The 13,177-nt window shown below is 45.0% G+C and overlaps 1 protein-coding gene across 1 annotated transcript in view; it reads left to right on the top strand.

The window, feature by feature from the left end:
• The first annotated feature begins 1,870 nt into the window (after window positions 1-1,870).
• schip1 (schwannomin interacting protein 1) overlaps window positions 1,871-13,177 on the top strand; it is a 33,890-nt gene continuing 22,583 nt past the window's right edge. Inside the window, exons 1-2 of the mRNA XM_068316846.1 lie at window positions 1,871-2,518; window positions 4,898-5,668. Coding sequence (XP_068172947.1) covers window positions 2,510-2,518; window positions 4,898-5,668 — 780 coding nt within the window. The 5' untranslated portion in view covers window positions 1,871-2,509. The remainder of the gene's footprint in view (window positions 2,519-4,897; window positions 5,669-13,177) is intronic.

Genomic DNA, 13,177 nt, shown 5'->3' with positions numbered 1-13,177 from the left:
TGCCTGAGGCGGGGGACGCTCCAGGCAGCATGGGAACTCCACACTGAGCGGGACTCGAACCCAGACCCGCCGTGTTGTGAGATGACAGCGCTAACCACTGCGCCACCGTGCCGCCCATATGACTTTATCATCGTCGTTATTCTCTCAGAGATAAATCCCCCCCACCCCCACCCCCCAGTGTACCTTATCTTCCTGAAAGGCATCCAGGAAACACTTCACAGTACTTGGCTATGTCTGATGAGAGAGTTGCAAACTGTGCAGCAGCAATAAGAAGAGCTGCTGTCTCCTCTTTGGGGAGAGCCTCGCTGGTGCTGTCCATGCTGTAGCGTAAGGAGAGGCCCGGCAGGGGTTCTTAGGAGTACTGCTCAGTTATTACATGGATGAAGTCTTTTATGGCGGTACAATCAGAGCGCCAAGTCTTAAGACGGATCACAAATCTGTGCAGCCCAGATCTGAGAAATTTCCACCTCCCTGAGAGACAACCGACAGCGTACCTGGAAATTTTAGTCTCTCCAAACATTTTGGTTTACCACCCAGCAGAGACAGATCCAGCAGTCTGATGATTGAACGCTTGTTATACAAATACTTTAAAGTATGCTTCACTCCATTTGCAGAAATAGATTGGTTTATCAGTGACATTTTACTTGAACTCCAATTTCGGTATATGTTAATTAACAGCTGCTGCAAGAGGCAACAGAATGCAGCATAAAGATATAACCCATCTCGGCGTTAACCCCTCGTTAGCTCTGACTCTGCAGCTGTCATCCCAGTGAGCATCTTAATTCATGAATCCTGCTCTCATGGAGGGATATAGATAGATATTATTCATAAGTCTGCTGTCATTTTTTTGAACAATCACCCTATTGAATGTATTTTCATTTTTCCTCAGATAAGAAAATGTCTCTAACTGTGCTTTTTTGTTTTGTCTAATTAACAGTATAAAACCTAGAGATTTTGTTCGTTGTCATTTATGATAGTCAGGAAATATAGCTGAGATGCAAGGTGAAATCAAAGCCCTGGAGATCAAATCTAACTACTAACTTAATGAGCGTTCTGCTGCTACATTTCACATTTCTTTAGGATCTTCCTCACTAACTTGTTAAGATACTTTTAATTTGATGACTAACTACTACTGTCTGATTTTTGTTGCATCTTTGCAGATTTATTATTTGTTATCTCAGACAAGTGAACTTTACATGACCCCTTTTAAATGAAAACAGTGTGCATCACCAGATTCAGACTATTGCTTGGCTCCAGATGTGGTAGATCCCTGGCCTGCACTATTAAAATTATCACTGGAGTTAGAATCAAAAACCATGAAATGAGCCTTACTCCACTATAGTATACTTAATACAGATGATGATCCAGATCACTATTAAAACCCAATGGGTCATCCTTAACCAACCTCTCCAAAATATGTCATCAAAATCTATTATAGCTTTTTGAGTAACACTGCAGACAGACAGACTGTGAGATTGTAATAAGGAGTCCCAGCTGTGCTTTTGTTATGTCTGCCGTCTGTGGCTTCCTGCTGCGTGACACAATCCCAACCCACGACTGAACAGAACAACCTCCACACATGTGTTGATGGTCTGTTGCATTACAGGTGTACCACTAAAGTTTGCAGAAGAATATGAAACCAGACAACATGATGCATAATTGCCGTGAGGAGATTTTATTTTATGTGGACAACAGGTCTAGAAATATTAATTCAAAATTTGTTTAAAAATTCATTTGGATCTCGCATTGTCACTCCTCCCCCCCACACACACACTCTCTCTCTCTCTCTCTCTCTCTCTCTCTCTCTCTCTCTCTCTCTCCTCTATGTCGCGCTCTCTCTCTTTCTCTCTGAGCCATTTGCGAGGTCAGAGGGTGCAGGCGGTAGAGCTTTAGTCGTGTTCTGTCGTCACTTTCTCCTCCGGAGCTGCAGGCTGCGTCAGAGGAGAGCCGGTTCGCGTTTCGAGAGCAGCCATAAACACCCGACCGGTGCCAGACCCCGTGCGCCGCTGCGCGTTTTATTTAGGAAAGACCCGAGCGATAGACGCTCCGAAATGCGCGCAAGCCGACGGTGAAGAGGACGCACTTTCCTCCTCACAGCTGACGTGGAATCGAGAGCGCAGGGCTGGACTGGTGGGGAGGCATCTCTCTGTGCGCCGGTCTGGAGAGGAGGGAGGAAACGGTGTGGACTTGCTGGGATTTAAAGACGCCTTTTTATATATATATATATATATACATATTTTTATTTTTTCTATCAAGACTCCTCTGACTTATCAGTGAACCCACTCCACACTCCAGAGCGATGACTATGCTGAATTATCCACCGGCTGTCTGTAATTCCACCAGCGGATCCAGCCCCACCGCCACCAGCAGCAGCACTGCCCACCCTTAAAAAAATAATAATAATAACGCTGCTGCCAAACCAGTCAGCGCCGTCATCGTTGTCCATCATCTGGGATTTTACACTTCACAATGTCCTGACTGTTCAAGACGTGACCGGGAAGCTGCAAATATGATGACAGTGAGTACCAGGCCAGCTGAAGCGGCATCCAGGCCACTTTTAGAGCCCGCGTACCGGTGTTTTCATCCAGTTGGTGCGGGTAGGGTTTGACCAATAATGAAGAATCCAGTCGGGGGTCACAGCTAAAGTGGGTCTCTCACCCCCCCCCCCCCTAGTAATCTGAAATTGGGCGTTTCTGCCACTCCGTTGCCGGGGGGGGGGGGCATATCAGGTTCCTCATGGGAAATTTTGGGAACATTACATCATGCGTGACAACGCACGCGTAATAGGCAAAAGTTTATCATCTGAATTATTACTCTTTGGTCAACCCCCCCCCCACACACACACACACACACACACACACACACCCTCCAGATCAAGTCATGTTGGTGTCATGCGGTCACTTTTATTGGAGTGCGCGAAGACTGGGGCGTATTCGGTGATCTCCCTTCAAAACACCCTGGAGAAAGACGGACGGAGTTGTTTCAAAGGTTGTCCCACCCCACGCCCCACGCTCCCACCCGGCTGTGGGGTGGGGGGATCGGTGCAGCTGTCAATTTGCATGTATTTCGTGTCCAAATCCAGCCTTGCATGGTTTGCATGCGCTCCAGTTAATCCCACAGCGGATCAGCCTTACCGCTCCTTCCGCTCCCTCCCCTGTCTTCTCCATATCATAAATACTTTACATGATTATAATATTGTAATCGGGCTCATGTGATCGTCATGGATTGACGTGATGATATGTTGCAACCAAAGTGGAGGCTTTTACAAATCCTGCTATTAAAAAAACAAACCAACAGATCTTAATGCGATCGCGCCTCGGTTCCTGCGCGTCCGGGTGACGGGTTCCCTAATGTGGGAGAGGGAAAACCCGTCCGGCGCCCGAATTCCTTTTATTTCGCTCCTTAGGGTGCCAAAACCCGAGATGTCGAGCTGGTTCTGTCTGTGACAGAGATCAGACAATATTTGATGAGCACGACGGTAAGATTGCTTTTCGACATATCGATTGTGCCATAAACAGTCGCTTTCACCACTTTTCATAAAGGTAATAATTTCTTTAGAACTCCTAATAATCGATCGTGTTCTTGTCAAATGACCTCCGTGTGTTTAGACCTTATAAATAGGCTGGTAATGTGTGCCTTAAATCCTCTTCAGTCAGCTGGAGCCCTACAGGAGCTCCTGGAGCTTCTCACCTCAGGAACCAAGTTGTGTCCACACCGAATAGAATGAGATTTATACTGGTGTTAAAGTCTCCAGGTATACCACTACTACTAGATTACTGGCAATTCCATGTGTTGATGAGGTCGGTTTGTGATTTCGACTTTATTTCCAGTGTCTAATGCCTCCCCATCATAAGAAGGCTTGACTCGATGGGCGGCTTCATACCTGAAGCAGCGTGGAGGAATGCACCTGGTTTATGTCTCCACTCCACAGCAGCAATGTTGACTTAAAGTCTCTAAGAAGCTGAGTCATATTGATCTGACAAACAGAGATTTTCTGCATTGTCTCAAAGCCAACAACTGCACAGGTGTGTTCTGCTGGCCATTACTCAATGAGGCGTATTATTATCGAGATAATAACAAATGGATTGCAGTTTCAGAGCTACTGTGAATCGTCACGCTCTAAACCTGCAAATCAGCAGGTCTTTGAATTGAATATATTTTCCAGACAATCTCATAATTGTCATTCATTTCTCTTTGCCCTGAGATAAATTTTTGCTGCTCCTTGCTTTTCATTAACGTTTAAATGTGGTGTGAGGCGCAATGATAATGCGTTCCTGTGGAGAAAAGACTGATAACTCCACAAGAGAATACTCAGGCCAGGAGATTTGTGTGGGCCGTAAACAACGTGGATGCCATCTTAAGCTGTGAACTAATCAGTGAGGTGGTGATTGGGGCTCCGCGGGAGCATCGCAGTCAAAGCTAGACGACAACTCAGCTCATCTCTCCGTGTCACACTTTGGTATATCGTCGATTAGCATGTCACCCCTCATAGCGCCCTGTTTTGTCTCCGGCGCCATGCAGATGTAGCAGTGGGTGGTGGGATATTATTCTGACACATTCATCCACACAGACTTGTCGTTTCTGTGTTTCACAATCCCACATGCACAAATACATTTAGCAATGCAGAGGACTGTATATTCAAAAGGCTTTACAGCAGGTTGTTTTTACGGCACGGCGTTGGAATATGTTTAAGAACGACAGAGACGGATGGATTCTGTGGAGAAAGGAAGTTGATGCCGGACAGGAAGTGAATTGTGGATACAGGTCTCAAACCACAACACTGGTGTGACTAATCTAAGTCCTCATACTTCCCTCTGTTGTGTTTTCCTCTCAAGTAAACTTTGACCTCCTTGTACCTTTTGATCTAGTTCAGACTTCTATTCTTTTGTCGCTGCAGGATTACCGGGAGGATGGCATGGACTTGGGGAGTGACGCATCCAGTCGCTCCAGCTCAGAGTCTAACTCCAACAAGGTTACACCTTGCTCCCCTTCTCTTGACCTGGCCACTTTGGAAGACTACAAATCCTCCCCTTCTCTGGACCTGGTCACCTTAGAGAACTATGAGGAGGACGAGGACTACCAAGAGTATAAGAAGAAGGTGATAGAGGAGTGGGAGAGTGAGTATGGAGAGGACTACACCTCTCCACAACCTCCTTGTCCGGAGGAAGGCGAGGGAGGCACTCTAGGAGTCGACAGTCTCGGCGAAGGCAACAGGAAGACAGTGAACAGTCGCAGCCTTGCTGAAGAATTCCAGGAAGTGAAGACCTTCCCGCCCCTACTGTCCCCTGGCGGGCGTACCGCCACGTCGGTCGCGGCCGTGCCCGAGGAACTGAAACAAAATGGCAATCTGATTTTGCCAAGGAGCAACCAGCTCCTCTCCCTGAGTGCACCAAAGGTGGGCAAAGGGACTCACAAGCCCAACGCCCGCAGCTCTAGTCATGGCAGGAGCAGTCGCAGCACTGGCGGGGGTGGCGGTGGAAGCAGTGGAGATACGGGAGAATGGATGGGGGCGTACAGAAAGGAGGAGGGTGTAGAGGAGGAACCTCTGCCCACCATGGACTGGGCAGCCCTGGAAAGACACCTGGCAGGTCTGCAGTGTAGAGAACAGGAGAACCAGAACCTCAACCACAACCAGAACCATAACATGGGCAAGACCAACTATACCTCGGTAAGTGTCTCTCTTGTTCTCTGGAAGGCTTTAACAATCCAGAAGTTATACATGAATCGTGTCAGTATGTGTCTGGGTTATTTGGGAGGAAATAGAGGGATTAGTCATCTAATGAGCACTGAGCTATTAACAAACCACAACTCACGCATTGGTGAAGAAAACTGATGCAGGGGCCACGACAAAGTCCAGCGCAGCCAGCAAACCGGGCAGGAGGCAGATTTGTTATATTTCTATTAGTGAAGCTCTAGCAGCAGTGGTTTTTATGAGTTTGGGCAGATGGCTGCTAAATATATATTTAACCTATTTTTTAAGCTCCAGAAGAAGTTTTTGTTGTGGTCATCTGATGTTTCTACCAGAAGAGGTCAGTGTTGCCTCGACATCTTTCAGAGAGTTGCTGCAGCCACACCGGGTGACTGTGTGCTTCACTTCCAATCTCAGGGCGTTGTTGACCTTAAATCACAGATCCAGCCAGAGTTTGTGGGATATTGTTGCTCTGTGGGTCCTAGAGGGTGGGGTTTTTTTTTTTTATGTTTGAGGCAGTGCAGGAGAAACTTGTTTACACCAACCACAGCCTGAACGCGTCCTGTGCTCTTGTTTGACTGAATGAGAGCTGAGCATCACATTGGTGTTTTCTATTAGTATGCATGCACCAAGACCTTTTCAGAAGTGCACACAGACAATGGCCTTAGCCAGTGCCATTGTGAGGGTGTTGTGTCTTTGTTTGCCCCCACCCCCCCACCCACTGTCTCCCTGAGGCATGTCAGGAATGCAGTGGGAGATGTGGGGGATGAGAAGAAGGAAAAAAAGGAGGAAAAGGACAGGAATATGGTGTTTTTAGGACTGTGTGGTTTGTGTCCACATGGCTCTCTCTTGTCCATTTTAACCCTCCTAGTTTGTTTCAGTCTTCAGAAGCTCTTTCTCTCTCTCTACATCTCTCTCTCTCCATCCTGAGGCAGTGGGCTGTGATATAATTGAACTGGGTAGAGAGAAATCTCTTGAAATGCAGCCACTATCATCTCGACACAGCACACACATTAAGACCAGGGCCCCATTCTCAGTCTCTGCTGGTGTCTCACATGTGTTAACATGTAGGCAGCGCACACCAGGCCTGGTGTGCTCGATGGAGATAGCCATGCCCTGCTGGTCATAAAGTGTTACAGCCTCCAACCCTGTCTCCTACGGCAAAGAAAAATCAGCTCTCTGAAAACTGGGCCTGCGATGGCCTTGTGTAGATAAGACGTTGAAATTATCCATATATTCCCACCTGAGCAGGAACTGGAAGATAAATGACATAAGAGACAGGAGACACAATCTTGTATCATTTGGTGTCTTTCTGCCTCAGGGGCATCTTGGAATCATAATTTGTGAATTTCCAGCACTTGGCAGACACCCCGACAGGAAAAGGAAGGCTAGTACCTTTAAAACACTGTTAAATATTTAATCGTCCACCATGGCAGGACCCACCGTAAAGAATTGTGTGTTCATGTGTGGAGGGGGTTGTCTGTGTGGGATGTTTGCTGAGGCCCACAGGGACAGAGATGTTCATGCTTTAGTAGAGCTTCAAAAAGCATCCGTTCTCTGAGGAAGAGGAGCACTGCAAACCTCAAAGTTAATCTCTGCTGGTTTTTTCAGTCAAGTGCCTCAGCGGTTATACACCTACACTCACGTACATGCATATACCAAGACTTTTAAACGTAGATCAGACAAACTGAGCTGTGATCCCAACACACAGGCAGTCACATCATTTCTGCTCAGCCTATACATCGACACTCCGCTAGTCCCTTCTGCCTCGTCTGCAAGTGTTTGAAAAGCTAATATATCTGACATTTTGGAAAGCTTTTTTATTTATTTTATGTGGGTTCAAATTATGTTCATTCATGATGAAGCTATGGCCACTAGTGGGTGACGTTAGAATAGCTTCGAGTCTGGCTCTGTCCAAAGATAACAAAGACCACCTCCAAGCACTTCTGCAGCTCTCTAATTAGCAATTGATGTTGTGTTTGTCAAATCCACACAGAAACTGAAGTGCGCACATAAAATGTTTTAATGTTATGGGGTATTTATGACATGCCCGACTATATCTTTATCGGTTTTGCAATCAAGCCAATTATCAAAGTAAACAATCAGTACAGTAGCATTGATTGTTCACCATGCAGTCTATGTTTCTTTGTGCTGCGGACCTCCATGTAATAACTCTGACTGTGTAGGAAAGTCCATAAGCAGTTCTGTTTCGTATCAATGAAGCAGTCATATTGGTACAGCCGTGTTTTATTAGGGCGTAGGTTCTGGTTGCTGTAAACTCAGAATCTGCCTGCAGGCTGTGTGTGTGCGGTCAGGAGGATGAAGGCCACGTTGACCTGCTCGTAATTTGTTTCTAATGAACTCAGGAGTCGCGTGGCAGAGAGGGGCCCACTGGGACCTCACAAACACAAGGGGTAACCTTCCATTTACCGCCTCACCCCCGAAAGATAAACAATAATATTATACTTCTGTGCCGGTCTTAAGGTTAAAAAGGCAAAGACAAGGTCAATCTGCAGATGTGGATATCCACTCTCAGAAATGGACCTTCTCTTTATAATGGTGCGTTCTGGGAAAGTATAAAATTCATGCCCACGGGCTATTTCGTATTCTGTCTCTTTCATTCTCAGAGTGCATAAACCCAAAACACGAAACACTGGCAAACTGTGGTTCTGGTGACTTCATAGTTTAATACAGCATCAAGCAGTGGATCAAGATATGGAGCAATAAAACAAAGTCAAACTGGTGATTGATCAGTTTCAGACATGCCAACTGTGAGCAACACAATGTATATACTGTATTCAGAGTAAAAAGTGACGCCTACTGCTCCTGAAACCTTACCATCGCTTTCTATGAATCTGTATATCTTTATAAACATGGCTTCTCTTCTTGTTTCTCACAGATTAGCTACAGTTTTATTCTCTTAAGTTATTCAGGAAGTTTTATATTTTCTGCTTTAGAGTAGCATAAAACCACTTTTTAAAGAAGAACAAATGGATTTGGAAAAAGCTGTAATGAAAAGACTAAATGCGGATGCATAATTGGACGTGTGGGATTTTTAAAAGAATGACAACACACTAAATGCAAGTCTGTAATATTGACTGTCTTTTTTCTTATCTTTCTTGTGTGTCGCCACACTTTTTTTGTCAACGCAGTCCAACACTGCTAATTTCTACACCGGTACCAACCTATTTTAAGATTTCTTGACAGCTGAATTTATTTTTGCTGCGTGGTCAGATAAATTTCCTTGTACTGAGCCATTAACTCCCAAAATTCAGTGTTTATTTATTGTAATTTTATCTCATTCTTTTTTTGTAGTGTGCGTAATAGAAAAGTGCTGTTCAAGCCCAGCAGTAACACTAACGTCAATCTAAATTCTAGACTCCCAGAAAGGGTCTAAAGAACTGTGAGAAAGAAGCAACGAGAGATTTGAAAAAAGAGGAAAGAATTAACTGGGCCTGTGTCTGACTTTACTCTGCGGTCATACAGCTTCGGTGGTTGAACTGAGCTCTCCACCCTCCTATAACAACCTAACCACCACCTTCGCTGCAGCACTCAGACGGCACTGCGTAGAGGCCGAGGATAGGAAACAAGAGGTAATTGTAGGGTTTGAGATGTCGTAAGTGCAGCCATGGCGGATATAAATAGACCTGCGAGGGAAACAAAGCAGGGAAGTCTGAAAAAAAGCAAGGATTTGTATTTATGGGTTGGAGTAAATGGAGTGTTCTGTTGGAGGTAAGCATATATTTTGGTGGGAGTAGGGGGAGGCCTCAGAGATGTGGGGCAGGGCTTTTGCCAGGTGAAGGGCGCGCTCTGAGGCTCTAGTGTCTGGTTCAGCCCTCCAGGCTTGTATGTGCCGGCAACCAGCTAAAACACGCCTGGTGCTCTGCACACTCACACACACACTCCTCACACACTGACTGCATAGCCTCTGCTTTAGAGCAGAGAAGGTTTCTGAGCAGTAAGTCCACACACACAAAAACACAGACACGTGCACAAACTCACGTCACTAAGTTACAATGGATAACTTTTTCTTATCCTGACCATCTGCTGCTAGTGCGTGCTTTTTTTTTTTTTTTTTTAATCTTAACATTTTTTTATTAGTGGAGTAATTTCCTTCTCAGCTTAATCTTGGATTCCTCACAGCAAGTTGGGCACTTCACTCAGGTAAAGTAAAATGTGACCTTTGTTTAAGACGACGTGAGTTGCTGATGTGGCGGGGGTCAGACCGAGACAAAAGTCAAGGCTGAAAGTTAAAGAAACTGTTTGGGAAAAACCTTCCAATCTAATTACAACCCTACGGCACTAAATTCCACTGCTGTAATATCTTGTATTTTAAATTTGTTTGAAATAGAGAAGTTGTTTAAGGTTACATGATGTAGAATCAATTCCAAAACTGTCCTCACTCCTCTCAGCCCCATACTGTGCCTGACCCTTTAACAGATTTTCCAACTTTCCACATGTGGCACTGGAAGCATGTTATCCACCCAGCAGAGTGTATTTGAATGTGGTTTGTGTAAGCAAACTTTATTCTGTTCGCCTGTTTTGAATATTCCTTTCCCTCGAAGTGCAGGGAAAGTGTGTGACACAGCAAATGGAGTTGAAAGTATCAGCAACATCACAGTTTATCAAAATGTTGTCTTAGATTTGAATGCATTGCATTACCTTCATATAATATATTGAAATTTTGAAACACCCAAGACTGCTATTGCCTGGTGACACCATTTGTATATTTCTGGACATGCAGTTGCATAGTTGCATGGAGGTAAATTGAAAAAACATAAACATGTAAACTCGTGAATTCCTTTAGCAGGTCCTCTGAAATACAGATTCTGAATAATCCAGGTAAAAATCTGACTCTCTGACGCTTTGTTTTGCACTGATTTTATCATCGATGGTCTTTTCCTTGTGGAGGAATAAAAGGAAAAAGCAGAAGCCAAACGTTGGAACTACCTTAAATGGATAGAATCAGGCTGAACCTTCAGCTGGCCAGTCCGTTGGTTCTCTCATCGCTGGTGATTTAGCCTGCTCAGTCAGACAAATGTGCCCAACAGTCCGTTTGATATGTCAGTCAAAAAAAAAAAAAAGAAAGTCACGCAGGTTGATGAATCAGGTGCTATGTGATAAGAAACATGTAAGCTTTAAACTTCAGCTGCTCAGACTGACCTGCTGACCTGAGTGCTGACCTGGAAACCGACTGTATCCATGGCAAAAACAACCAAAACAGGTTGTTGAGTTCAAGACAGGAGCGGTTCCGTCTAAAAGCGTCTTATCTGGTCTCAAAGTACGGTTCAGTCATCGTCTTGATAAACTCACCGATTAATAATAATGATTAAGACTGAGCAAGTTCCTTTTGTTGCAATGAGAACTTCATCCACACCTATCAGGATTTATGTTTCGGAGTCACGCTAGGAAACCACGGCAGCTGCTTCTAGGTAAATCAAACAGACGCTGCTGCGATATAAGTGTGAAGGTGTAGCCGACAGCCTCACATTCCTCCACTCTTCGTCTGGTTGATCTTCCTGATTGATACCCTGAAGGCCACGCGAACACACCCTTCCTTTACCCTGATTCATTCAGCGGTGAGTCACAGTTGAGAGAGAGTCAAACCCCTTTTTCCACCACGTGTTGGACCCCATCTGACCTAGAAGTCATGTTTCCTTCATTCCAAATATGAAAGTTATTGAAGTCAGCTGGAAAGCTCCACCTTTATCTTCCTTTTCTTTGCAGACAGCCGCCGTCCTTCAGCGCCAACTCCTGTTCCCTGCTAATTGTCGTGCCCCTCAAGCTGTCAGGAAGCATTACAGCCAAATGTTCTCACACTGCCAAAATACAGCAGGAGACCGTTTTTTTTCCCCTCCGCCCGGTTTCCTCCCTCTCCGTCCCAGGAAAATTATCAAAGAGGGGTACGGGCTCGAGAGTGGTGGAACGTGCTGTGGAGGAAATGGGGATTTAAGTAGCAGTGAAGACACGACCGACTTCGTGTCAGCCCTCATTCTGAACATTCGCTATAGAGAAGAGCTGAGCACACACATGTAAACACACACTCTCGCTCAGACCAGCGATATAGGTAGAAATAGGAAAAAACACGTATTACTGCGACAGAAGGATCAGCAGAGGTTGAGAGGTTTCTGTGTTTTCTCCCGTTCTTTCTCTTGTCAGAGGAGTTAAGACTCACTAAGGGTTGTGTGTTTGTGCGAACGTTTGCGTGGACATGTGTGCTTTTTTTTTTGGGGTGGAGCTGAAACATGAAACACTGGTCGTCTCTGCTCTTAATTATAAAGTGAAGCAGCGTTCCTCACAAGCTTTGTAGGTGAAGGCTCAGTTTTTAAGGACAGGGTCGGCATTAGAATAAGGGGTGAGGGAACACATGAAGTGACTGAGTGTGTGCGAACGAGAAAAAGGACTCTGCCAGGTCATGTGGAGCACATCGTCTGTTATTCTGACAGAGAAGTTTTCTCTTCACAAGCACAAGAAGAATAGTCCTATTAAACTGAAGCAGGCCCGCAGCTAATGACTGTTTTCAGTTAACGGTTTTGTCCGTACAAAGTCTGCAAGTGGTGAAAACCTGTTTCGATTTCCCGTTCGCAGTATTTCCTTTCGCTCCAAGTTCAGAAACAAAAGGTTAGATTTAGAGAGAAAGAAAAGCAGACAAGCTGTTGAAATCAAAGAATGATTCCTGTTTTTAAATTGTAATTTAATTTTAATTTTATATACTTCATTCATCCCTGAAGGGAAATTAGTTAGTTGCACACTCTTTCAGATAAAGGACAAATTATTAAAACCATCAGCTCTAAACTAAAATTATATTTAACCGTCGTCAAGACAACAAGAAGACGGTGTCTCAGGTGCTGATTATTCACTGTGACTCACGTCCCTTGCTTCTTATTGGGTTGTGTCGTTACGCAAGTGTAATATTAGGTCAGTCAATCATTCAACCAGTCGGTAAACTAAAATGATTAAACCAAAATTATGAAACAAATATTAAAGCAGCCTGATGGTCACAGCATGTTAAGTTTTACCAAACTGTAGATGCTCCTCATTAGAACATCCACTGGAGGCTGATGGTGAAATCACGCACACAGACACTCACACACACACACACACACGCACACACACACACACACACACACACACACACACACACACACACACACACACACACATCCCGGCCTTCCACATCACTTCCTCTCTGTCAGAGCGAGCTCATTACTGCCAGGATCTTGCCCTCACACTGAGCCAACCTGCTTTGCTATGCAGTGTTTTTTGCGCTGGCACAAAATGTCAGCTCGCTAAAAGCATCTGTGCTCCCCCCCTTCCCGCTGCGATGGAGAGTGAAGCAGACAAACAGAAAGAGGAGGGAAGAAGAAGGAGGAGGAGGACAAAAAAAAAAAAAAAAGCCGTAAAACAAAAGTAAATGTAGCTTCATTGAAAGGCCAGGGAGAGAGGAGAAGAAGGCTAAAAAGAGAGTTTATGAGGAAAAGGGAGGAG

The sequence above is a fragment of the Antennarius striatus genome, chromosome 6 (assembly GCF_040054535.1).
Source record: "Antennarius striatus isolate MH-2024 chromosome 6, ASM4005453v1, whole genome shotgun sequence".
In the NCBI taxonomy this organism is placed as follows: Eukaryota; Metazoa; Chordata; class Actinopteri; order Lophiiformes; family Antennariidae; genus Antennarius; species Antennarius striatus.
The sequence above is the reverse complement of the archived record's forward strand: the minus strand, read 5'-3'. Positions and strand labels throughout refer to the sequence as shown.